General features: G+C 35.1%; 2 protein-coding genes across 2 annotated transcripts; both read left to right on the plus strand.

Annotated features, from left to right (window-relative positions):
• The first annotated feature begins 1,830 nt into the window (after nt 1–1,830).
• fkbp1ab (FKBP prolyl isomerase 1Ab) lies at nt 1,831–5,731 on the plus strand. The gene is made up of 4 exons (XM_051097114.1): nt 1,831–1,997; nt 2,115–2,162; nt 3,771–3,883; nt 4,041–5,731. Exons 1-4 carry the CDS (start codon nt 1,961–1,963, stop codon nt 4,167–4,169), a joined length of 327 nt encoding a protein of 108 aa, XP_050953071.1. The 5' UTR covers nt 1,831–1,960; the 3' UTR covers nt 4,170–5,731.
• A 1,584-nt stretch (nt 5,732–7,315) lies between these two features.
• Nucleotides 7,316–27,306, plus strand: sdcbp2 (syndecan binding protein (syntenin) 2). The gene is made up of 9 exons (XM_051095937.1): nt 7,316–7,485; nt 15,563–15,614; nt 19,091–19,187; nt 20,590–20,690; nt 23,679–23,837; nt 24,033–24,208; nt 24,968–25,139; nt 25,255–25,346; nt 26,578–27,306. Exons 2-9 carry the CDS (start codon nt 15,564–15,566, stop codon nt 26,630–26,632), a joined length of 903 nt encoding a protein of 300 aa, XP_050951894.1. The 5' UTR covers nt 7,316–7,485; nt 15,563; the 3' UTR covers nt 26,633–27,306.
• Nucleotides 27,307–27,980: the final 674 nt, after the last annotated feature.

Here is a 27,980-nt window from a genome sequence, read left to right on the forward strand (position 1 = left end):
CTGTAGCCTGACGGATGAACAAATAAAATTAAAACCTTATGAATAAATAGGATATCTTGTAAGATACTGCATGATCCAAATATAGTATTATTTGATACATTTTTAAAGTTTTCATTACATTTTGGGCATGAAATCCACGCTGAATCCACCCTTCTGATGGGATCAGTTTAATCCAGATTTTTTGGATCAAAGTGATCCAAATCCTACAAAAAAGTTCTGAAAAACCCAAACTAAAGGTTTGATCCGGATCAAAACCAAGATTGGATTACGTGATCTAATCCGATTATGTAATCTGTTTTTTCTTTTGAAAAACCCATTTTCAAGATTTGATCCAATCCGTTATCCAAAATCCTAGTGGATTACTTTTGAAAAGTATTTTGATTTTTTTTGCACCATCAGAGTGCGAGATTTTCAAATAGCTGTATCTCAACCAAATATTGTCCTGTCATAAAAACCATGCATCAACAGAAAGCTTATTTATTAAGCTTTCAGATGATGTATAAATCTTAATTTCGAGAAATTTACATTATGACTGGTTTTGTGGTCCAGGGTCACATATTTAGCTGAAATCTGAAATCTGAAATCCAAGAGCTTTCTGACCCTGTATAGACAGCAATGCAACTGCACAAAAAGTATTCTGTAACAACTTTATTCAACAATTTCTTCTCTTCCATGCCGGTCTCCGCTGTGTGTTCAAGAGAGTACTATGATGTAAACATGTGCATTCCTCTGCTTGCAAACAAGGTGCAGTGCATCTGCATGCATACTGGTACTTGAATGTGTGCCCTGGTGAAAAAAACAGCATATGTTGGTGGGTATGTTTTGATGCTGGGATGCTGGTTAGGTATATTTTGATGCTGGTGTCCTTTGCTGGTTTAAGCTGGTCATGTTGCTGCTCACGGACCAGCATAAACCAGCAAAGGACCACCTTAAACCAGCACCAAAACATACCTAACCAGCATCCCAGCATCAAAACATGACTACCAGCATATGCTGTTTTTTTCGCCAGGGTGTTGACACAAAAAAGAAGAAATTGTTGAATAAAGTCGTTATTTTGCTTTCTTTGTGCACAAAAAGTATTCTTGTAGCTTCATAAAATTATGGTTGAACAATTGATGTCACATGGGCGTATATTAATGTGAATGTGTCAGTTGCGTTGCTGTTTATGTAGGGTCAGAAAGCTCTTGGATTTTATCAGGAATATCTTAATTTGTGTTCCGAAGATGAACAAAGGTCTTACGGGTTTGGAACGACATGAAGGAGAGTAATCAGTGACAGAATTTTAAATTTTGGTAACTATCCTTTTTTTTTTTTTTTTTAAACTATACGCTGGGAGAGAGTATCCCTGTTATAACGTTGAAAACATACACACAGCTGGTCTAAGTGCTTGTAACTGCACTTTTATTCCACAATGGCAATGATGTAAAAGTGTATCAATAAACAACGTGTAAATATGTGCATGTGCATTGTCTTCTGTTGCGCACGTCTCCCCCTTGTGGTCAATAGTCCTTCATTTGTTGGGTGACTTGACATGTTGTTCATGGAGGGGGCGTGGGAGGTGGATGGGTGCTACTCCAGTCACCCACATTACTACACTACGGATGAAATGAGTGCTGAGAACATGTTATGTAACAGGTACTTCACCATAAACTGGAGGCTGAGGGATTCATCAGTGTTTTCTTTTTTGCACTTACAAAATAGTATTTAAAACGTCACTATCTGCTTTTTAAAACAATATGCTAATTGTATCTTCACTCACTGGGCATAACAAAGGGGACGGGTCACATTTGTCACCAGCAGGATTTATGTTAAATTAGTGCGCTGCTATTGGACCTTTCCCAGTTTTCTCGCCGCGGTCATGTGACCCCACAGCATCGCTCCTCACTGCCTGCAAACAGCTGTGAGCGAGACAGTGTGCAGAAGGGCTGTTCAGAAACATACAGTACACGAACGGGACAAAATGGGAGTCGAAATCGAGACCATAACCCCCGGAGATGGTAAAATTAACCTAATCCGGCTTCTGTCATTTAAAGTAGCGTATTATTATAAGTTGCATGCGTTTAACAGCATTATATTATTGCTCTGTCTCTGTTCCTCTCGCATTGCTTGTACAGGGAGGACTTTCCCCAAAAAAGGACAGACGGTTGTGGTGCATTATGTTGGTGAGTTGAATTTCAGATTTTCTTTTGGTGGGTGTACTGATGTTGTATTCTTATGACTATCCTTTATGTGGATTAATTGAGCTGACTTAATTAAAAAACGTTAATGCATATTTCCAAACAGACGTCCGACGTTGAGTATTACAAATTACTGTACAAATATCTGAAGACTGGGAGTGCTGTAAAGATACAGTAAAATATGCAGAGGAAGACAAAGCCATTATGCATTATTAGTTGTGTGTTGTTTGCACGCCCGGGCATTTGTCCGCAGACATCATCCTCATCTGACAGCTGAGACTGAACAGATTTTACAGACGCTCGTGTGATTCAGTCTTTGTTGGATCGTTAGGTTGGCGGCGTCGGATAGACGGATTATCACTGTCTGGAGTGAGTCGACCCCTGGGATGTTGTGATTGCCTTTTAATCGTTCAAACTAACCAAGAAATCTTGTTCTGTCGAGTAGATTATTGGATGATTAAGTAGGAAACCTAATTTAATTTCGGAAAGTTTATCACACACAGTTGAATCATTATTACAGTTTACAAACTGCCTGCCATCTAGGCTGCGTGTACTTTATGCAGAATTAATATAATAATCGCAATTGTGCCAAAAGAGCCCACATTTCTGCCATTTTGAACTTTGCATTACATGACCTATAGTCGATTTTCATTTTCTACCCCCCATTTTTTCATGCATCTTTATTTATCCTTATTAAATTTGATCCATTTCTCTCTAATCTCCTAAAATATATAAAATAATATATAGAGCAGGGAGAAAATAAATAATGAAGAAATTAGACTCAGGCAGTCGAAGCACTCCAAAACTAATTTCCACCTTGTGCTTCAGGGCTTTCATCTCATTACTTCTTTATTACATGAGAAGAGGAGTGGGAGATATTTTAGATATTTTACCTGTGAACTTGATTTATACTCACATGGCGTCATAGCAACAAGTCGGAAAGAACCATTGTTAACAGCACTACTATACATAGTGAACGGGGTCAGAAGTGAACTTTTCCATCGAGGAGAACTGATTTCAGAACTGGTATTTTTTTACATTCGCGAGGGCAATTTTTATAATCACCTTATTATTATAATCACCATACTATGTTGTCTTTAATGTCAAATACCTAAATTTACCCAATTACTTTAATCTGAACTGTTGTTTGTTTAAAATTGTATCTAAATTATAGCTAGCTGTAAAATAAAAATTAAAAATAAATAACTAAATAAATAAACAGGAGCTCATAGACCTGCAATATTAGAACTAAAGTCATTACTGTACATTTTTGCTCTTTATATTGTAGTGATACTTTTCATCTTAATCGCGACAGCCGTAATACATTGTTTAATTGTGCTGTGGCATTTTTGTCTCTTTGTCTTTAATTTAAGAGGCATTTTTGTTTATTTTGGTGGCAGTTTTGTCACAAGCCCTTGTTAATTTCCAAACCTTGTAACTGAATAATAAGTCAATAATTTACTGCTATTAGAGAGTTAGACAGACAGAAAATATCCATGATAGAGTGGAGCAATAATAAAGTACCCATTTATCTGATGCTTTAGCCTCATTTCCTGTTTTTTCAGCCTCGTCCGTTTCCTCTTAAATCTTTAGGGTCTCTGACAGATGGGCGGAAGTTCGACTCTTCCCGTGACCGTGACAAGCCGTTTAAGTTCAAGATTGGTAAACAGGAAGTGATCCGTGGCTGGGAGGAAGGTATTGCGCAGGTATGCGAAGATGTTTTGTCTACACAGAAAATCATATGTAATACTTTTTGAGTTTATTTTAAAAGTTAAATAACGTCTTAATGAAGCACTACCAAATCCAGTCGAAGTGAGTCTAAAAAATTCACGTAATTCATGCTTGTATTTGTGTGACTTTTAGATGAGCGTGGGCCAGCGTGCAAAGCTGACCTGTTCGCCTGATTTTGCCTATGGTAATAAAGGCCATCCTGGGATTATTCCCCCGAATGCCACCCTCATCTTCGATGTGGAGCTTCTCAGTTTGGAGTGATTTCATGCTCTTCACTGCCTTTTGTTAATGTTTCAATATTTTATAAATGTTTCAAGTGTCAAAAGATTTAGTCTTAACATTAGAAACCTGATTAAATCAATTTTCTCTTTCTGTCAGGCCATATTTTTAGTAATTCTTCTCAGAGCCAGTTTTATTCACCAGTTTTAGCCACATTGTGTAAAGATCTGTGCTTTATTTTATCCGAATTCTCCAACAGTTTATCTTTTGCTTTGGTCACATTACATCAGAAATAATTCTTTAGCTCCTTTAATTTTAATCCAACATTCTTCTAAATCACCAAAAACCTTGCAATGTTCTTAATCCTGAACTTGAACCCTTGAATGAACCCTTTAGACTTCTCTTTTCTTGTGACTTTTTCTTACACTGTGATTGCTGTTGGCTTGAGACCAAGTACAAATCTGGTAAAGAATCAGCGACTTTATCCCTGAATAGTAATCCAACAAAAAGAAAACATAAATTTATCTTAAAGATGTTATGTTTGGGATATAAACAATTGCATATTTATTGCTTTGTTATATTTTAAATTGAATACATTATTAAATTACATTTAATACTTTTTAACATAAATAGTTACATAACGTATGTAATTTTCAGTCAGTATTGAAATGTTAGGTTTGAATAGGTTCGCTGGTTTAAATTAGAAGCAACTTCTTGAACAATCCTTGTGCCTCCTTGTGTGTTTGACACCTGCCAGAACACAACTGGTTTTGTATATTTACAAAGTGACCATATCTACTGAAAAAGTGCCATCGTGTTACCCAAAATCAAATTTTATGGTAGACCGGGCAGATTACTATAAAAATGTAATGAAGTATGAAGTGATAATACTGCTATTTCTGTCAGTTTGGTGAGCAACGTTTTTATATATATAGTTTTTGTTTAATTTTTGCTGAATTTTATTAACATGCAGCTATTTGGAAATGTTTTCAATGTTTTTACTTTGTTCTGTGTTTGATTAGGTTGTGTAGTTGAGTAGGTGGCACATTTGGCACCGTAGCAATGGATGCATGCCATTCTTAGTGCTTGAGGATTTTGTGGTCATGTTTCACTGTTCATTGTCTCATCAAATCTCAAAACAAACCATTAACTTGCTAATTAATATCTATAATTGATGGGCACTTTCTGTTCTCTTAAAGATAAAATAATTTGTTTTCACTAATTGATAAAGATGTCTGAAAACACACTACATATTGGGACATACATATGACATACACTACTTGCCATTCATATATACATTTTGATGCTAAATTATTTGCAGCCAATAATGGTTGTTAATGTAGACCGTGCTGCCTAGACAATTAATGTGATTATATTCAATGCAGATACAGTGAGAGTACTCTTTTGTATTGACATTTTTAATTTAAAGGAAACCTGCAGGCGCTTAAAAACTTGAGTTGGTGCTGGCGATTTCTGTGATTACAAGTCAAGCATCAAATATATGGCTTTAATATTTCTGTAATGCACTGTATATTTATGTATTGTCTTAAAGACAATAAAATAATTCAGATGTGCTATAAAGTGCTTTTAGATGTTTTGGAAAATGTTGCTTGTTTGTGTCATTTCAGATTGTACAAAAAAGCATGTTATTTTTTATTTAGTACTGACCTGAATAAGATATTTCACATTAAATACATTTACATATAGTCCACAAAAGTGAAAACAATAGTTGAAATGATAAAAATGATCCTGTTCAAAAGTTTACATACACTTGATTCTTAATACTGTGTTGTTACCTGAATGATTTTGTTTTGCTTTGTTTTGTTTTGTGATAGTAACTCATGAGTCCCTTGTTTGTCCTGCACAGTTAAACTGCATGCTGTTCTTCAGAAAAGAACAAAAAAATTCTTCAGGTCCAACAAATTCTTTGGTTTTTCAGCATTTTGTGAATTTGAACCCTTTCCAACAATGACTGTATGATTTTGAGATCCATCTATTCACACTGAGGACAACTGAGGGACTCATATGCAACTATTACAGAAGGTTCAAACACTCACTGATGCTCCAGAAGGAAAATGATGCATTGAGAGCCAGGGGTGTAAACTTTTGAACAGAATGAGGATGTGTACATTTTTCTTATTTTGTTAAAATATCACATATTTTTTTTATTACTGGCCTTCAGAAGCTACAGAATATACTTACATGTTTCCTAGAAGACAACATAAATTAAATTTACCCTAATCTTCAAATCCAAAAAGTTTTCACCTATTGGCTCTTAATGCATCGTGTTTCCGTCTGGTGCATTAGTGACTGTTTGAACCTTCTGTAATAGTTGCATATGAGTCCCTCAGTTGTCCTCAGTGTGAAAAGATGGATCTCAAAATCATACAGTCATTGTTGGAAAGGGTTCAAATACACAAAAATGCTGAAAAACCAAAGAATTTGTGGGACCTGAAGGATTTTTCTGAAGAACAGTTCAGGACAAACAAGGGACTCATGAACAACTATCACAAAACTAAATAAACAAAACAAAACAAAAAAACAGCTGTGGATAATTCAGGTAACAACACAATATTAAGAATCAAGTGAATGTAAACTTTTGAACGGGGTCATTTTTATAAATTCAGCCATTATTGTCTTTTGTGGACTATAAATGCATTTTATGTGAAATATCTTATTCATGTCAGTACTAAATAAAAAAAAAAATAAACATGCATGTTATATGATTTCTTTTATTTTGGTAAAATAATTAACATTTTGCAGATTCTGCAAGGTGTATGTAAACTTTTGACTTCTGTATGTCCACTAATAATCCTAAACGTTCTTTTATTAATACTCCTAATATAAGACATGAAAGCTGAAGAGCAGGATTCATTTACCTTAAAATTTTGTTGAAGCAGATTTACAATGAGGTCCACATAAGATAAATCAGAATCAAACCAAATGATTGTATGAGTCATTAATATGTATTTGATATATCGGTAGAACTGATAACTTGGTTTCCAGCACTTCCATTAACAAAAAATACGTGATTTTACAGTAGTAACAATAACTGGACTCTAGAGTTATTGTTACCATGGTAGTTTTTGGCAGTCTGATTAACTGTGGTAAAGTTAATGAGTATTGAAAGTATAAATAGAAGTTTCAGTCCAGCCTCCTACAGCAGGAAGTGAACTTAGCTACTAAACCCAAGAAACATACACGCAGATACTTTTTCTAGATCACCTCCCCTCTGTTCACTTGTGCACCGACCTAAAGAGGAAAAGGGTCCCGTTTACTGTGCTCGGCTTGTTTACATTCCTTCCCATCATCACATTTACCCCATTTCTTCAAAAGTCAATCGTCTGAAAGCAGAAAGGTAAGAAGCGACATTCTTTAAGCTAAATATCGTTGTTTTAATTATCGTCAGAGTGATTTTATTCAGTCAGGTATGTGGGACTCGCTGGCTAACCGAAGCTAAACTTAACCAGCCTGTGCTAACACACACACACGAAGAACAAAGACGTGCTTGTGTTTACTTCGCTGAGCTCGTCATTCAGTTATATTTGTTTTTTTATTTTATAAGGATATTTTTTGTCATATTAACTGGTCATTATTTTAAGGAGAAAGAAATATAACTTTATTCGTGTAATTAGCATGATTGTGCGGTTGCTAACGGAGTTGCCGTGACTAGCTTGAGAGCTAAACACAATAAATACAGTCTCAATCAGTCGGACTTGTTTTATATTGAGTTAATTTTGCTTAGTTTAAGGTGACGCAGTGGATTAAACCTTAGTTTAGTTTTTAAAACAGTTGACAGGTGTTTTCATCGTCTTACAGTTAACGTTATTGGGCAATTTAGAGCAGGAAATAAGATGTTTATGACATATCGACATACATTGTTCAGCAGTGCATCACATGATGATGTCGGCGTTATATTTAAATATTTGCCACGTAACATTCAGACATTTTTTTTCAGGCGTTTTCGCATTTGACATATTAAATGTTGTTAATACCAGTATGTGTCACTGATATGAAACCTGGTCAGGTTTTATTTCTTGAGAAACCCGTTTTACTTTCGATTATACCTGTAGGTTCAGTCAGTAAATACATAATGCATGGAAATGAATTATTGATGACAGAATAGCGGGAAGCAAACGAACAAACAAAGGAATAACCTGTAAAGGCTTATATAAACTAGTTTTTCTTTAGTTGAAGGGACTTTCCCCCATGATGACATCAGGCAGCTGGAATAATCTACATCATTTCATCGTTGACGTTGAAGTCACGAGTAAAGATCATGAAAGGGCTTGTAGTCATAAAATGTGTCATATTTAGTTTATGACAGCAGCATTATTTTTTCCCAAAGCTATGGATGGGATATTTCCACATGGATCTTTTGCTGGACTCAGTCAATAGAGTTACAGACTGTTGCCATGGGAGAGTCGTTTATTATGCTCAGCACTCATTCAGTCTGCCTGAAAATTAGCTTTGCCCATTTCTCCCCCATACCAAAGGCCCCTCACCCACTCAACCGGACAGTTATCTGCTGGCTTTGTCCCTAACTTGAGTTTAAGCTAAAGAATTTTTTTTTTTTTTTTTGCAATTCCAATGAAAGTAGACCACATTTAGTCAAATGTCTTCTAAACCAGTTTTTCAGGCAGTGTAAATTAATTCTGCTGCATCTGCATTAGTTTCATGTGACCGTTTCCACAATGCTTCATATGATGTAGTCAGATTTACACTAAGGTTTAGATAAAGATAGGGTTTTTAGTTTATAGTTTAGTTTTTGTTCCGTTTCATTAGGGGTTCAAGCACGTAGTGCTGAAACCTTATTGTAATTGTTACCATGGCCAAGAATCAGCAATCTCCATGAGAAACTGATTGGGCAGACACAAATTGTAGAGACTTGAAACGTGGAGGGATGGTAGTACTCCTACCGTCTACAGTGTCACCAAGGCTTACCCCAATTGGCCCGACGGGGGTGCTACAGCACGAAGGTACGTAAAAACAAAAACGGCCAAAAAAATAATTGTATATTGTACGTTTCACACATGCGCACGATACTTGTATCGTACGATAGACCTTCTCATTCCAAACTACTTTGCCTGTAAAACCACTGCTGTTAATCAGACAGTTTGTTAAGTGATTCAGAAAATGTAAAAAACCTACTTTTGTGAACCATTCCTATTTTTTTTTTCGCTCAATCTGGAAAAAAAAAAAACAGTGCAGTGCAATTCTCTAGACTCTCTAGGTCAATCATTATCAAAAAAATGTTGAAATTTACCCTTTGGGAAGCAATAACGGGGTCGTTTAGAAAGGGGACCTGTCCAAAAATGCCCAAAAGCCCATAAATCCTAAACGAAAACTCAAAACTTTATAAAACCTGGTGAGCACATGGAACAGATGATTCTAAACAAGCATGCAAAGAGGGCGATTAGACCATGCAATAAGAGTTCTAAAAGTTATAAAATCATCATATTTTTATGGTAAATTACCTGTATTTGGCAAAAATGCTTTTTTAAATCATTAATTTAGGTGGTTACAGGCTTGCTAAATAATGTTTTTTTTTTTCAAATGCCTTAAAGTGCTTGAACCCTGGTAATTGCTGTTTGCAGCTACAGTATATATATTTTTTTATTTATTTTCAGTTTAGTTCATGTATCTAAAACTAAATTGATTTGTAGTCACTTTATGTACAAATTCTTTTTAAAATCATGAAAATAGAGTACAGTGTAAAAAATAAAAAAACACAATTTGTTGAGTCAACTTAAAATAATTTGTTACCCTGCTGTTTTAAAATTTTAAGTTCAGTCAACTAAAATAAGTTTAGTCACTTGAAATGTTAAGTTGTACTAAGTAACAACTTAGATATTTGTGTTCGCTAAACTTAACAGATGGGTAAGTAACCCAGCTGCCTTAAAATTTTAAGTTGATTCAACTCAAATATCTAAGTTGTCACTTAGTATAATTTAACATTTCAAGTTGAATAAAATTTTTTTGAGTTGACTAAACTTAACATTTTAAGGCAGCCAGGTTACAATTTATTTTAAGTTGACTCAACAAATTGTTTTTTACAGTGTAGCTTTTGTTTCTTCATTGCTTTATATTTATGTTTGTATTTTTTTAAATTCACGTTTCAGTTTTTGTAAAGCCGGCATCTTATTTCAAATTATTGATTCATCAATGCATGCTTTATTTCTTTATTTCTGCTTGTATATATTTAATTAAAATATCATAACTTGATTTTCCAGTTACTTATGTTGGACTCTTTCAATCATTTCGTCCACAAAAAATCTGACAGCAAGCGGATCTGTATCTATCCAGTCAACAACCCAGCCCATGCATTTTGCTCAATTTTGATAATTAGTTTCGCCGGGATGTGCGTCATAATATGCAAGAAAAAATCTGTCGCTTATTCATTGCGACTTTAAAGAAAAAAAGACCGATAACAGGTGTTGACCTTAGATTACTTTCAGCCGCAGTGATGAGATTCCCAGTCATTCTGTATTCCTGCTTGATTTATGACACACTTTGTGCGCAGTCGATTCACTTAGTTTCATAGCAGAACTAGATACAATAGAGGCACACATGTCTGTGAGAAGATTACTCACTGTCTCCATTAGTCCACTATTTGGAGACATCTCTACTTTATTGAAGTGCTCTTGACAGGAAATAATGGCCCTTTAGTGGCACAGAGACATTTTTATGGCATGACAAACGGTGTTTGTGTGGATGGGGTCTGTCAGATATATTTAGTGCCTGTTTTTGACATCATGTTGTTTGTGGTTGAAACATCAGCAAATGTTTCAGTGCATGTGTTTGCTTCCACATATCAGTCTCTGTGTGTGACGTCAACAGGCAGTATGTGTTGGTTTGCATGAGCTGTTCTGTATGCACTGGTGTGGGAGTTTATTCATAAGGATGTGGGATAAGGATGTTTTTTCCTACATTGTGGTCACGTCTGTCTGCGAGTGTTTCACAGATTTATGCAATATTTGAACTTGTAGGAGCATGTAGTCTAGTTTTAGTCTAGAATAAGCGGCTCCAGAGTGTCTTTAATCTGCTTGTAAACTTGTTCCTATGCGTTAAACACTTGAATAAGTCTTGAGGCTGTTTGTTCGGTTTCAGTCACTGGCTGTGTTCCAATCAGGCTGATTCTCACTAAATAGTTCCCATTTCTCATTTCAGTTTAGTTCCTAACCAGTGGTCTCCATTAGTATGTGGGATGTCTCTTCAGTGAAGTGAGGCAATGTGCCATGTCTTTTATTTCTCAACATTTAACCATGTTTTCCTGAATTTGTTTTCTTGTAACTTGATGTTTCTTGATCCCTGTAGGGCAGTGTATAGTTTGCAGTCTTGTCTTTTCATTACACTCATGTTTAAGGTTTCATTTTGGGTTTATTTAGATGTTCTAGGCTCTTCCCGTTGAGCAGGGTTTTTGTCATTTCCTGAATCTTGTGTTTCTGCTGTCGTGTAGCGTTTACAGTAACCTAGCGATCTACAGGCAGTGGTTTATTGGGTCAAATACACAATACGTCATGTGAACACAGTCATATGATTGTGACTAATGTCAACATCAATCAATCACATGCTTGTTTCATATCTCTTGTTGGCCTTTCCTCCGGTACACATCTCTCTCTCATATTTTCCATTCCTGCTTTTCTTTTCTGTTTTTAATCTTTTTAATTTCTTTGTACTTCTCTGTCTTACTCACTCTCTCTCTCTCTCACTTTTTTGTCTCTCTTTTCCCTCCCCATTTCCAGTAATGGATGTGTTCCCAGTAAAGCACTTAACTTCTCATTGCTCTTCCTCTGTAAGATAAAGAGCACAGTCAGGCAGTGTTTAATGTTTTATTTTGTTTGAATTTGAAATGGTTAGCGCTTTGACTCTGTAATACTGATTTCTGGTGAGATGTTATTAGTTAAATGTGAAGTTGGTGCTTATGTCCTGCCCTGAGCACTTTAATCATTAACTTTAATCCCTGTTATTTGCTTTTTATTGTATGCCAATTGGGTTTGTTAACATTATGTGTAAGGCCATGTTGTAAATGTCCTGAGTGTTCAGCTTTGATGAAGAGCTCTGAAATGTGTCCTATGTATCTGTGGTTGTGATGTATATTTTGATGTTTGTTGTCAAAATACTTAGTTGCTATTGTCCTCAACTCAAAATCGCATGGATTGAAGTATGTCTACATATCTTGCATGGTAATAGCTGGTGTCTGATTACACTGGAAATGTCAAAACTGCATGCTAGTATGTTTACTAGCATTTTTAGAATGCACGTCATCTTCAGAATGTTCAGTTCAGACTTTAGCAATGCTAAAATGTGTGAATAACTTTGTAGCAAACTTAGTTTTTGATGGAAATATATTAATATTATATAGTTTACATATTAGATACAATACAAATGCAATATATAATATAAATACATAACATACATACATAACTATCTGCCAACTTTATTACTGACTGAAAGCTGTTAAGCCCAGTTCAGACTACATGATTTTAGATTTTGGCACAATCTGCTTGACGTAGGGTGTCGTGGAAATTTGTAAATGACAGTGGGTGTCGGATGCAAGATTCAGTTGTTTCATCTCGTGTAGTGTGTCACAGTGGACAATAACCAATGGCACGTCTGTGACACTTCACAACATCATCACCGAAAGACTAGCAAGTTAAATTATTTATTTATTTTTTTTGGTTGTCCGTTATGAGTTCCGTAACATATGTGACACTGGCCAGTAGGAGCACAGAGGTGCCTTCGTACATGCTTCTGAACATGCCGGAATGGAAAAGAGACAATGGTATCGCTCCTGCTAGGTGGAATTTTACAGTGGAGGAAATGTTCGTAGAGCTTTGGCAACAACACTCCTGCATTTATGATGTTTCCTCGAGGGACTACTGTGACAGAGTGAAACAAAAATAGGAAAAATGAAAACAATTTTACCTTAGTTCTCTGACAGTCCCTTATTGTCGTCTACATGCAGTCCAGATTTGTGTCCACTGTCATGTTGTCTTTCTTTTATGGGCTTTTCTGATGAAATGACAGAGCAAAACATGATGACAGCATGCACGTCGTTAAAGAATGGTCAGGTAGCAAAGTCTGAAATGTTTCAAGATTTTAAGAGTTAAAATCACATAATCTGACACAGTGATAGTCGTAACCAGAAAAAAAATGGTTGTAGTCTGAACCACCCATCAATACGGAGCAACTTTAAAGTTGACTAAAACCTACTGATATAATTTATCAAATATAAACCAATTATATCATGTACAAATGGAAAATATATGAAAAACATAAAATTATCATGATTTAAAATTTATTATAATCGTATTATAACGCTTTACAATAAGGTTCGTTAGTTAACATGAGTTAACTACTTTTGTTAACATGAACTAAGAATAAACAATACTTCTACAACATTTATTAATCTTAGTTAATGGTGGTTTCAGAATTTACTAAGCTTCTGGGACTGTGCTGGTATAAGCACAAGCATTGACTAGAGTGGCCGCAATCAGCTTTGGTGTCCGCGTCAAAGCTGTAACTCCTCGCAGACTTGTGCATTGTAAACGTGGTCCTTTCAAATGGCAGCGCAGAGCGCGAGTGAACGCAATCATTCCTTCCATTGTACTACTGGACTACAATGCAAATAACATTTATGCACATTTTATCAGGTAATGCATTTCCTGGAAATCAAATCAGGGCCGTAGCCGTCATTTTAGAATGAGGGAGGATAGAAATATCAAATGTAATACCAATTTTTTTTATTATTAATTTTATTTTTTGTGACTTTTGTCTGAATGAAAGGTTTTATTTTTCTTATCTCTTTTAATTGGCTAAGAAATCGAATATACTGCTGGATCATATCCAATAATTTGTATTCTATAATGTTTTCCCTGTATTTTACTAATGATAATTTCCACCCCCATGTCCCCTGCATATTCAACGCCCATGAATCAAACCCATGATTGTTTGTGTTTGTTAGCAACATGCTGTACTTATGAGCTATGGAGGCAAGATTGTTTTTAAGTAAAAACAGATCATTTTTGGGTGTGTTCACATTTGTAGAATGGTTCGTTTGGTTCATTGGGTCTGGACCAAAAAGGTAGATGATACATTTGGTCCTAGTCCTCTTAGCGTTCACACTGACAGTGAACCTAAAGATACAGAACCTAAAGGCATAGTGATGCTTTCACAACCTGATTGGTCATGTTGAATGATGTATATTTCATGACGGAACTCACCAGACACTCCAAAGAAAAGGAAAAGGTCAACTTAAAGCGACGCTAGGGATGCATGCTATCAAAGTATACATTCACCGATCAGTCTGCTCAGCGCTGCTTTACGCCGAATACACCTAATGCTGTCTGCTGGACTATGTGCGCATATTGTTACGTGTATATGATTTTATTTTCACCACCTGCGAACTCACAGAGAGCTCATAAAAGTCACCTCATTGCTCCACGTTTGCCCTCTGCTCATTTTGTTTTGGATACACCGTTTGTTCCCTTCGCAACTTGTCATTACCGTTTTTGGTTCGTTTAGAAGTATTTGGTCTGCGTCACGTTCATAATTCAATTGAACCGCTCCAGAGTTTGTTTGTAAGTGGACTGAGGGGCATCTTTTTAGCAGTCTCAGCCCGCTTGTTTGATGCGCACTGGATGGCAGCGTTCACACTTACTCAAATGAACTGCACTAACAGAGTTTGTTTTAATTGAAACAAACATGACAAGTGTGAACACACCCTTAACTAAAGTGGCTTGAGTAGCACTCTGGCATGTTGAACGTTAGAAACGTTTTGTCTGCCAACTTTTAACGTGGACCATTTTCATTGATTATATTATGGTAGCAATTGATTTTGATGCCTTGCACTGCTCTTATAAATATGGAATAAGTGTTATAGTGTTTTATATGTGCCCCTTCCTCTATTAGGAAGTGATAGTTACTTCTCTGTCTGAAATCAAAAGCAGCCAGAGTTATTGTAGGAGTTATTATAATTTCTGGTGTTTTATCGATGTACATCCATGAGGATGACTGTGCAGAAGACACAGATGGACTCGCAGGTGGATCGGTTCACAACGTTAAGCAACACCACCACAGAGCTAATGCCTGGAGAGCTGTGACACATCCATGTGTGTGATGGGGGTGTTTGAGAAAGAATCAGTTCACGAAAGTGTCGGTCATGATAGAGCAGCCTGATATATACACCATGTTTTTGTTCCCGAGTTGTCTTCTGTGTGCTCCTAATACACTCCCTCATCTGTCCTGTCTACTTAGTATAGGTTTCAATTCCTGTGTGAGTCATGTGGTTGCTAGTCAGCTGAAAAACAAGCTAAGGCAATATGGGTCTATATGAGCTTACTGAAGTATTATTTCCTGTGTTTCAACACTTTTAGCTGCACCCTGCCTTGTTTTCTCGATTCTCACGCTGCGATTGTTGTGTTTTTTTTCAGGATGTCACTGTACCCATCCCTAGAGGACCTTAAAGTGGACAAGGTCATTAGGGTAAGCAGTGTTTTACTTATAAACTGTTCAAATATTCATTAGGACTGCAAAATATTGCAATTATTATAATGCTAATATTTAATAACTAATTGCAATTATGTCGAAAATAATTGACTAAAAAACTCAAACTAAAAATGTAAAACTAAAACTAAAAAATTATAATCATGATTATTAATTGTAAGTGTAAGCACAAAAGCAGAAATTAAGAATTAAGAAAATGTCAACTTGTACAGATGGTTTATTTTACCTTATCTACTGTTTTATTATATTTATCATGTACATGTACATGAACATATTCTTTACATTATGAAAACTTTTGAATCTTTAAAGGAGAAGTCCACTTCCAAAACAAAGATTCACATATGATGTACTCACCCCCTCGTCATCCATTTCTGCATTTTTCTCCATATAATGGACTGATATGGTGCCCCGATTTTGAACTTCCAAAATGCAGTTTAAATGCGGCTTCAAACGATCCCAAAAGTGGTTGCAAACAATCCCAGCTGAGGAAAAAGGGTTATTTTAATACTAAATTTAAATACTTTTTAATCTTAAATGCTCGTCTTGCCTTTCTCTCCCTAAACTCTGTGTATTCAGGTTCAGGATAGTAAGGGTATGTCGAAAAACGAATATTTTCTCCCTCAACTTCAAAAATCATCCTACTTTGCTGCAGAAGTACCGACCCAGTCTTTGCAAAGTGAACAAGCAAAGATCATCAAAACCCTGTAACAAAAAAGGTAAAACTGCGATATAGGACGATTTCGAAGTTGAGGGAGAACATGAGATGGGAGTTTTTCGACATACCCTAACTGTCATGAACCGGAACAAAAACAGTCCAGGCAGAGTAAGACAAGACGAGTTTGACATTAAAAAGTACATACATTGTATTATTTTTATTAAAATAAGCGATGGTTATGCTAGATAAGATCCTTATTTCTTGCTGGGATCGTTTACAACCGTATTTGTGATCGTTTGAAGCTGCATTTAAACTGCATTTTGGATGTTCAAAATCGGGGCACCATATCAGTCCATTATATGGAGAAAAATGCTGAAATGTTTTCCTCAAAAAACATAATTTCTTTATGGCTGAAGAAAGAAAGACATAAACATCTTGGATGACAAGGGGTGAGTAAATTATTTGTAAATTGTTGTTCTGGAAGTGGAGTTCTCCTTTAAAAAGCTAAAACAGTGAGATACCTAATATTAATTAGAATAATTCCAAATTATGTTAGTTTTTTTATTAAAACTATATTAAAGAACATATTGTAGCACAGAGGTTGTGTAAGTGCAATTATTCATCATAAAAATGTAGTCGAGATTAGTGTTTTGATATCGCAAATATTGCAGATGTTTAAATAATTAAGAGAAGCAAATATTGTGATCACAATAAAAATATGAAGAACCGTGCAGCCTCTATTATTCATAATTTGATTTGCCTTTTATAGATTTATTTTAGTTTCATTTTTACTGATTTTATGTGGTTTTGTATTTTTTTTTTTTTAAATTAGTTTTTGATTGTTTTAAAAATATTTCTAAATAGTTTTAATTTGTTTAAATTTTAGTTTTAATTTAAACATGTTTAAACTTAAACTTAGTATAACTGCTAATCCAATCTGAATGCTTTAAAAAGTACTGAAAAGCTGAGCTTTTTTTTTCTGTCACTTTTGTCTCATTTGAATATTCAGAGGCTCCGTAGTGAGCGTGATTATGTCATCACATTTTGATCTGCATTGATTCGTCAGAAGAAACCAATGCATTTCGTTCCTCTGACCCAAACTGGAACGATTGTTGACGCTTAAACCCACCTTTGTGCCCATATTAGTTCAAACTGTCATCTGTTCAACCAGTTGAACCACCAATTAGCATATTTGAACAAACTCAAAGTGAAAGTAGGGTCCCCAAAATAACATATTTGCATGACAGCACAGAAAAGCACGTTGACATAAAACAAACCAAAAAAAAAGATACAGCAGCGCTACATATCGGATAAAGCACTGGAATTGGATATGCTCTGTTTTAGTAAAATTGATTCCAACAGAGAGAATACAGCCAGCGGAGTGATCCATTTTGCTGTTATATTATGTAAATATTCCAATATAGCTTATAAAGATCATTTGCAGTAAAAACTCAACTTTTTTTACTGTGTTTTGTTATTGTGTAACACTGCTTCCATTTACTTTACTTCCTAAACATTTTTGAACACATCTATATTGTCAGTAAACTAAATAGACCTGTTTTTTACTGAAAAGCACCTATAAAAATATTGTAATTAATGGCTATAACTTCCTTGGGGAATGTAATATGTGTACAAAACTTTATTTGGAAGTGTAAAACGCCCAAATACAACTTTCTAAAAAAAAATAAATAAATAAAATAAAAAACTTCAGGAGTTTCTGTTTGAGTACACAGTAAAAAAAAAAAAAAAAAACTCTCTCTCTCTCTCTCTCTCTCTCTCTCTCTCTCTCTCTCTCTCTCTCTCTCTCTCTCTCTCTATTTATATATATATATATATATATATATATATATATATATATATATATATATATATATATATATATATATATATATATATATATATATATATATATATATATTATTTTTTTTTTTTTTTTTTTTTTTTTTTTAATTTGGAAAATCATTAATTCTTAAAGACAAAAGGAAAATTGGGACTTTAAATTAGCTACTAAAACTTCAAGTTCTCCTGTTTATAATGATGTATGGCACTTGATGCTGACTGCTAGAATAGGTCTGAAAAAAACAAATTAAGGTGTAGGTGTGTCAGGTGCCCTGAAAATGTTTATTATTTTTTTTAATAAGCATTTTTAAATAGGATACATTTTAAGGATAATAACAGTAGCTGAGTAGCAATAAATAGCACTTAAATTGGAGAACACCTTTCGTTTGCCATAAATTCAGGTTCAGTTTTCTTTGTTTTTCGCATCCGTAGCAAGCATTTAGAGAGGTGTTTTAACAATTCTTGTGACATTCTATGCGTGACGAATTTTAACGAATACAAAATTTCAGACCATAAGACAGTTCTTGGAGGCAATTATACAGAAATATTTTGGCGTCAGACTTTCACATGCTGTGCAACAAATCAGTCTGCTGGTTAGTCAGGTTATGCCATCCTATATATGATTTTTTTGATGCGCATACATGAATTTATTTGGCAAACATATTTCGATCTCCCATTCGCATTAACTCTTTTTCACATAAGTCAAAAACCACCTCGAGAAAGAGTATAAACCTTTTTTTTTTTTTTTTTTTTTTTTTTTTTTTTTATTAAGGGATTTCCTTTCAAATTTGGTGTTTCCATTGCTTGTTTCTTATGCGTTACTTCAAAATGTGCATAAAAACAGAGTGATGGAAACACCAAATTTGAAAGGAAATCCCTTGTGGATAAGTAGCTGACCATATGATTAAGGTGCTTTCAACAAACTGTGAAGTGGATATTCACATGTGGTTTGCTCTTCTAGGCACAATCCCAGTTTGCCAATGCCACTTCCAGCACCCCAGCCATCACTCAGGGTGTTTACCAGCCACAGCTTGCCACACAGGGGATGCCAAGCTCAAGTAAGTCCCGGGCCTCTGTCTACCGGTCTTCTTTTAAAGCTTTCGCCTTCTGTCTTGCTTCCATCTCCCTTATCATTCCATTCTCTCTTTCATTTCTGGAGTGCCGAGTGAGAGCTGTTTTTATAGAGATGAAAGGCTTGCCAATGTTTTGTGCGGTTGTCAAACAGGAAATGAAGACATGCCTTAGGGAATCTGGGAGCAATTCAACAATCTTCTCTACTTCCTTTTTTAATCTCGGTGTAAAACAAGTGCTTAAGTTGAGCCCCTCTTATCCAGGCAGTGCTGCCTTCCACCTATGTGCTCTCATTGTGTCCCTGTGTAAGGCCTCTCAAGACACTGCCAGGATATTACATAAGAACGTCAAAAAGAAAATTTTTTTAAGGCGGGGGTTCACACAGTACTGTAACTGAAGCTCACATTATTCTAGCCTCAAAGCAGTCTCGTCATAAGCCAGTGGGGTTTTTATGTATAGGTGTTATTGTCCTGTTATGTAGTCTAGATATTTATACATACCCAAGTTTTATGTTTGTATATATTGTAACCCCCTCTATTCATTAGTTAAAACCAAAAACTATCATAACATCTTAGTTGATAATTCAGTATACTTATTTTTGACAAAACATCCCATGTTTCAGTAGTGACTGCACATTTTCGGTAGTGACAGTAATGTTTTGGTAGTGACCACATCACATTACAGAATTTTAACCCACATACTAATTTTCAAATAGACGTTATCTTTATTAACAAACCACGTTATTTGAAGTCTAAACAAGTACATTCTCACCTAAAACCTTAAAACTACATTCTGTTACACAGAAACAGTAATATTTATAAAATTATAGTGGATTTGGGTGTCCACCATGACACTTGCTGCAAGAAATATTGCAAGCGGAGTTGAATTCTGATATCACTAGAATATTGCACTCCTCTCAGCCAATCAGATTCGAGGACCGGGAAGAACTGGTCTCTTAATTAAATATTTTATTTAAAATGTAGCTGTATAAATGTCTGCCTGTGTGAGTTTGTGAATCGGGTGTGTGCTAGTTTGTTTGTGTAGGAACGTGTTTCATAGGCAGACATTTTCCTATCTGAGCGCTGGGGAAAGCAGGAGGAAAAGAGGGATGGGCTGTAGTCGTGACTCAACTCAGGAAATAATTACTGGATGGAAACATTCATTGGCGGAATCTAACACCAGAGACTGGCTGAGTGTCGACACTTGGACTCTCTGTTCTTCCCAGTTCACTGCTTTTCTCTGTTCTGCTTTTTTTCACTTGCTTGATGCTGTCAAGAAACACATGCAAACAAACTACTTCACTATGCAACTGTGTGAGCTATTAGCTTTGTCTGTGTACGGATAATTCCTAAACTTCAATATGAACGCCTTTTCTTTCTCTCCCTCCAGCTCTGTATCCAAATCTGGAGGAGCTGGGAGACTATATGGGCCTCAGTCTGAACAGCGATGAGGTCCAGAGAAACCTTGCGCTGGTCCCAGTGGCTGATAATGTAAGTGATTGTCACTGAAAAACACCTGTTTGTTTTTAGAGTTCATTTCCACCACTCATAAAGAAATATTGAATATATGCAAACTATGACATTTCATAATCTCAGATGTTTCCCTAGCAGTGTGGTTACTCTTTCCTGGTTTTGTTTGCTCTACAGCCTGTTTTTCCATCTCTGCCTTGTACAGTATTTTCTCTGTTAAAGCAGCCAAGAGTAATTGTGTAAGCTTTGAAAAAGACGTGGAGGCGGTGGTTGTGTATGTGTGTTAGCATCTGTGCTTTTAAGAGTGTTGTTTTTTTTTTTTGTGTGTGTGTTTTTTTGGTTATTTTTCTCTGAATAGTTCAAACTGGCCACAGGGTGTCTTATTCTTTTCAGCATCATTCCTGGAAGCAGAGCTCAGAATGACTCATGCACCATAAGGCCTGTGTTGGAGTAATGCTAATGTAGGCTGCTTTCAGAGAGCATCTTAAAAAGATACTCAGTGTTCATAGTATTGAACATTAGACCAGCATCTCATATTTTGTATCAAGTTTCCTCATAGCCCCATAAATAAGCCTCAAATACCCCTTAATTGAACATAAAACCAGAAATGTATTTCTTTTCACAAATACTGGACTTGCCTTTTCACATTCTAATAGGAATATTATGTTCCATAAAAGTATGCTGAAAAAAGTTACTCACTAACATTATAAATGTTTTACTATCACTTTTGATCTATTTAATGTGTCCTTTTTGAATAAAAGTATTGATTTCTTTGAAAAAAAAACGCAGTCTTGTTGGCCCCAAAAGTTTAAACCATATTGTAGATGTACTGTTGTTAATGTTTATAATACATGAGAACTAATTTGAATTTTACACCACTCTTATCACTTCCTGTATCAGCTTCCACTGTTCTATCATAATAAAGTCATAAATGTGAATAAACAAATAAATACATTTGTTAAAAGATATAGAAATTATCATGAACATACACTACCAGTCAAAAGTTTTTGAACAGTAAGGTTTTAAATGTTTTTTAAAGTCTCTTCTGCTCACCAAGCCTGCATTTATTTGATCTAAAGTACAGCAAAAACAGTAAAATTGTGAAATATTTTTGCTATTTAAAATAACTGCTTTCTGTTTGAGTATTTTAAAATGTAATTTATTCCTGTGATCAAAGCTACATTTTCAGCATCATTACTCTAGTCTTCAGTGTCACATGATCCTTCAGAAATCTTTCTTATATGCTGATTTGCTGTTCAAGAAACATTTGTTATTATTACTATTATCAATATTTAAAACAGTTGATTTAAAATGGGATTCTTTGAATCGAAAGATCCAAGGATTAGCATTTATTTGAAATAAAAAGCTTACACTACATACTTACACTTATACACTATACCATTCAAAAGCTTGGAGTCAGTATTTTTTTTTTTTTTTTGGAAAGAAATTATAGAAATTAATACTTTTATTTAGCAAAAATGCTTTATATTGATCAAAAGTGATGATAAAGACATTTATAATGATTTCTATTTCAGATAAACTGTTCTTCTGAACTTTCTATTCATCAAAGAAACCTAAAACAAATACTACCCAGCTGTTTTCAACATCATAATAACAATAACAATAATACATATTTACAATAAATAATATTCAAAACAATATTAGAATGATTTCTGAAGGATCGTGTGACTGGAGTAATGATGCTAAAAATTCAGCTTAGAAAACACAGGAATAAATTACATTTGAAAATATATTCAAATAGAAAACAGTTATTTTAAATGGTAAAAATATTTCAAAATGTTACTGTTTTTGCTGTATTTTGGATCAAATAAATGCAGGCTTGGTGAGCAGAAGAGACTTCAAAACACAAAAAAAAATCTTTAGTGTAAATTAATAATGTGTATAATTTCTAGTTCATGCCATGTATTTAGTAATTTTAAAATTGAATCTTTATTGTGGGGCTCGGTAAAAAAAATATCTATTTCTTGATTTTACGAAACAGTATCGATTGTTAAATCCCAAGAATCCATTAGTCTAGCCTGTTTTCAGTTAATTAACAGAACATTGTAGCACACCTCCCATCAAACTTGGTTACTTTTGACATGAAACAATGTCTCAGATTTCAAATTCTGTCCATTTTATTACAGTATCCACACAATAAATGCCGCTTTGTTGCCGTTTAATGTGGAGTGACAAGTTGCTGTAGTGCCAAAGCAAAGGGCACGTGAACTGATCATCCAATCACTCAATCTGTGTTTCAACTACAGAAAGACGTCAGTATAATAGCTTGTAAACAATGTCCTTAACGTCACATTTATCTCAGAAAAAACGTATTCGGTGACCATAAACTTAAAAAATGAACTATATAGAGGAGCATTTTGCTAAATCTATGCACCATATGATTAATTCATTGTAATTTACTGTGCTTCAATGTTTAACTATGTTTAAATAAATCCGGCAAGTTTTTATAACAGCCACCATTTAAATGTCTGTATTTCAAAAAACGAATTGTATTAGAAAAAGAGTTATGTAATTGTAACTTAATTATTATAAAATCTTAAGCGTTTGTTTACAAATCGGTTAAATTCTAACCTTCAGTATTATAGTATTGTAGTATTTTTTTTTTTTTTTTTTTTCCCTTTGAGAAAATTTGGCATGTACTGCACCTGATATATATCTAAATTAATCAAAATCGAATCAAACCGGAAATCGAATTGAATCGCAAGCTTGTGAATAAGAATCTAACTGTGGAATTTGTCAAAACCCAGCTCTGCTTTATGGTATTATCGAAGTGTCGCTAGTTTCCTTTCACTGACAATATTAGGTCATGAATTCTTAATAAGCTTTAGCGCTTAACAAGCAAAAATCTAAATCTTTTAGAGTACCCATTGGTTGGAAAGTACTGCATCAGACCATATGGATGGGCCACAGTTAACTTTTCTTGTTGTATAATATATGAACAAAACAGGCACATGTATGAGTGAATACAATTTTTCTTTTGCCTGGCAGCAAGTGGCAGTGCCAAGTAGTGTGGGCGGCATGGTACGACCTGTGACCGGTGCAGACATGGGTATCAGGAGGGCAGAGATTCGCCCAGGTCTTCGGGAAGTCATCATTTGCAAAGACCAGGAAGGAAAGGTCGGACTCCGACTCAGAGATATCGATAATGTGAGTAAACCTCTTTGCATTAAACACTTCCTCAGAGTCATGATCACAGTTTTGAGGTATGTAGGTTAATTAGTATTATGTTTTAGGGCAGCACCGCTTTGTTCTCAGCAGATTTGTCATTGTTATCATCAGCAGCAGGTGATGTTTGGTTGGGGTGTCATTATCTTACATGTATGTCATTTCCTTATTATGTAGGGAGTGTTTGTCCAGCTGGTGCAGGCGAACTCTCCAGCGGCGTTGGGTGGCCTGCGTTTTGGAGATCAGGTTCTGCAGATCAATGGGCAGAACGTTGCTGGCTGGAGCTCAGATAAGGCCCACAAAGCTCTGAAAGCAGCAGGTGAACAGCGCATCGAGCTCATCGTCCGTGACAGGTCAGTCATTTGTATCTATAAGGTATATGAACACATAAACTACCATTTAATAGTTTGGGGTTAGTGAGATTTTTTTTTTTTTTTTTTTTTTTTTTTTTTCTTTCGTCTCATGATTGCCAAGTCTGATAAAATACAGTAATATTGTGAAATATAAATACTATATATAAATACTATGTAAATGAACTATTTTCTGTTTGGAAATATTTTAAAATATAATTTATTCTTGTGATGCAAAGCTGAATTTTTTAGCATCATTAGTCCAGTCTTCAGTGTCACATGATCCTTCAGAAATCATTATAATAAGCTGATTTGCTGCTCATAAAACATTTTTTTTTTTTTTATTATCAATGTTGAAAATGGTTGTGCTGCTTAATACTTTTGTTGAAACCTTGACAGATTTTCAGGATTTGAAATGAAAATCTTTTGTAATGTCACTTGTACTGTCACTTTCAATCAATTGATGCATCCTTGCTGATAATAATAATGAAGCAATGAACAAAGTACTTATAATAATACAAAAAATAATCAAATATTTTGAATATTGTCGTGATTAGATGGAATCAGCACAAGTGTATTGTGTGTATAATATAACAATATTTATGTAGATTTTTGCTGCCTCCTGGTGGTCATTTGTTGTAGTTTTTGTAGTTCAGTGAGAAAATGAAACCACCTGCTTTAGATCCAAGTTGTAGTAATCAACATAATTGTACAGATGATGCCAATAAGGATCATATCTCATTTCAATATTTTGTGTTCCAGACCATTCCAGCGCACAGTCACCATGCATAAGGACAGCTCTGGCCACGTGGGCTTCATCTTCAAATCTGGACGCATCACATCTCTAGTGAAGGATGGTTCTGCTGCCCGCAATGGCCTGCTCACCGATCACTACATCTGTGAGATCAATGGCCAGAACGTCATTGGACTTAAGGTGAGAGAGGGTTACGGTAGTGTTTTCAGAATATGCCTTTAAATGACCCAATACCATTCTGTTACATCAAAGACATGAGATTTGTAGAGTAAAATAAGTTGTTTTCTGTCTACAGGACACTCAGATTAAGGACATCCTGACCACATCTCCCACTGCCATGACCATCACCATCATGCCTAAGTTCATCTATGAACACATGATTAAGAAGTGAGATCCAGCTTTCTTTTTATATTCAGAAGTGATCTAATAATCCTAGTCGTTATGGGAAAAAAAAAAAAAAAAAAAGTGTGTGTGTGTTGCCAAGTCTGTGGTTTTCCCACAGAACCGGGCTACTTTACCGCTAATTCTGTGGGTTGTTTTTGCTACTTAGCCCCTAAAATGCAATTTTTACCGGGGAACCCCTCGTTGAAATGTGATTGGGCTAGTTTTGGGCTAGTTTTGAGTTTCAGTTGGATGGGTTTTCTTGCGAAAACCTGGCAACCCTGCTCAAACTTAACCTTAGTTTTATTCAGAGGCTCAAACAGAGAAAAAGCAGTTTTGTGCAGATTCTGATATTTCTATAGCCAAAAAGAATTATAAATTTCTGGTAGCTTGTAATGTAAAGCAATGAGAACCTCATAACAGCATAGCAGACTACTTTCATAAAATTCATTTAAATATCAGTTGTCACTGTGTTTCCCAATAATGTCTTCATAAAATGATTTAAATGGTTAGTTTTATAATCAAAGCTCTGTAGTTGTTATTATTGCAATGCAATACAGTGATGATCTGAGAGATGTCAATAAACAATCCTGAAAAGCCTGATAGATCAAAAATCAAATATAGTAGTCACTCTTGTAAAAAATTGTATTTAAAAAAATGCAAACGAACATGATGGTGCACTGTTTTAAAATGATACTAAATGGCCTTTTAGGAATCATTAGGAAAAGCATAAATATAGTATACTTTCAAATTTAGTGTATATAAATGTCTTCTTAAAATTAAAGGGATAGTTTACAAAAAAAATGAAAAGTCTGTCATTAATTATTCACCCTCATGACCTTCATTTATCTTCTGAACACAAATTAAGATATTTTTGATGAAATATGAGAGCTTCTGACCCTACATAGACAGTAACACAACTACCATGTTCACGGGTCAGAAAGACTGTAAGAACATTGTTAAAATAGTCCGATGTGACATCAGTGGTTCAACCGCAATGTGAATGCTATGAGAGTACTTTCATCAAAACTATCTAAAAATTTGTGTTCTGAAGATGAAAGGTTATTACAGGTTTGGAACGACATAAGGGTGAGTAACTAATGACAGAATATTCATTTTTGCGTGAACTAACCCTTTAAGCTTACAGTGAGACATAAACAAAACAGATATCAGTAATCAGAAATGTATCAAAATGAATTGCCATCTGATCATGACAGCCATAATCTGTATATTCCAGGATGTCAAGTGGCCTGCTGAAGTCATCAATGGATCACTCTGTGCCTGAGGTCTGAACACAGGAGACCATGCACGTCCCCTTCCACAATGCCTACAATCTCTAGCCTTCCCATTGGAGCCTCCCACCACATGGGACGTCTATCACTGATTGGATAAACCCTCTGCAATCACATTCATTTATAACATGTAAAAACTGCCTTTTTTCTATTTCACTTGTTGGCTGTTATCGTTATGCTTTCTAGTTCTTGATTCTGTCCTACTTGTCATTGTTGCCATTGTTTAATTGTCATATTACATGTTATGTAATAATCCATTGTCATTATTGAGTATTATTATCTGTTTTATTTAGGCTGGGGGGCAGTGGGTAAAAAAAACGAACCTGAGCTTCCGTTTTGAAAAGCGTTAGCTTCAACACTCCTATCTTTACAATTTCTCCCACTATGCACAAACACTTTGCTTGGTTGGCTTTTTTTTGTTTTGTTTTTTTTTTGAGAACATGTATATGCCAAGACAGCTGTACTCTGCCAGAAGGAATCCTGGGCCAGAATTTATAATGCAACAACTCATTTCTTATTGATTTTGAACATGTTTTTAGGTGTTTAATCTTTGATAATATTCTCTTTGTCATTATCCTGTAAATGTTAGTGTCTCTAAAAATTTATATACGAATGTAACCTCAAGACTGAAATTATTACAAAAATAAATAATCATCCTGGTGATACCAATGGAATATACTGTCAATACTGATCTCTCAAAAAATCTAAATGTTTCTGAGTTGCTCTACAAATTTTTCAGATGATTAGATACAAGATTTGAAACAAAGAATAAAAAACATCAAAAGTACTGAGAAAGCTTTGTTCACCATGCTGTTTAATATAGATCCTTTTACAGAGCAATGAGGGTCAAGAGCGATGTGTTGCAGTGATGTCTGTACACACTAATATTACCATTAAAATATTATTCTACACAAAAATATTGAGACACTATGAAACATTACCAGACTTACAAGACTGGTTCCACTGGTGCTGATACTCTTAGACAATACAGAGACAGAAGTGAAGTGCCAGATGAAGATGTAAACATGTTGATAGAATGACCATTTAACAAAACAAAACATAAATCTTCTAGGCACAGTCGTATAATCCTGCTTAACGGACACTAAACTACTGATGAAGTAAGGCCACGTTCACACAGCAGCAGAATACGGTTGTCAATACCGTAATTAAATCCTTAATACTTTAAGACACAGTACGATTATTTACGGGTGTGACAACCAAACGGAACAGAACTGGACAACTAGCTGTCTGTCAGGTCATTCAGTGCCAGAGTCGCTCTGCCACACAAACGCACGTCTACCGTTTGTTGTGTGCTTTCATGTGTGGTGTAGGTAACTTACAGTGACTG

This window comes from Labeo rohita, chromosome 23 (assembly GCF_022985175.1).
Source record: "Labeo rohita strain BAU-BD-2019 chromosome 23, IGBB_LRoh.1.0, whole genome shotgun sequence".
NCBI lineage: Eukaryota > Metazoa > Chordata > Actinopteri > Cypriniformes > Cyprinidae > Labeo > Labeo rohita.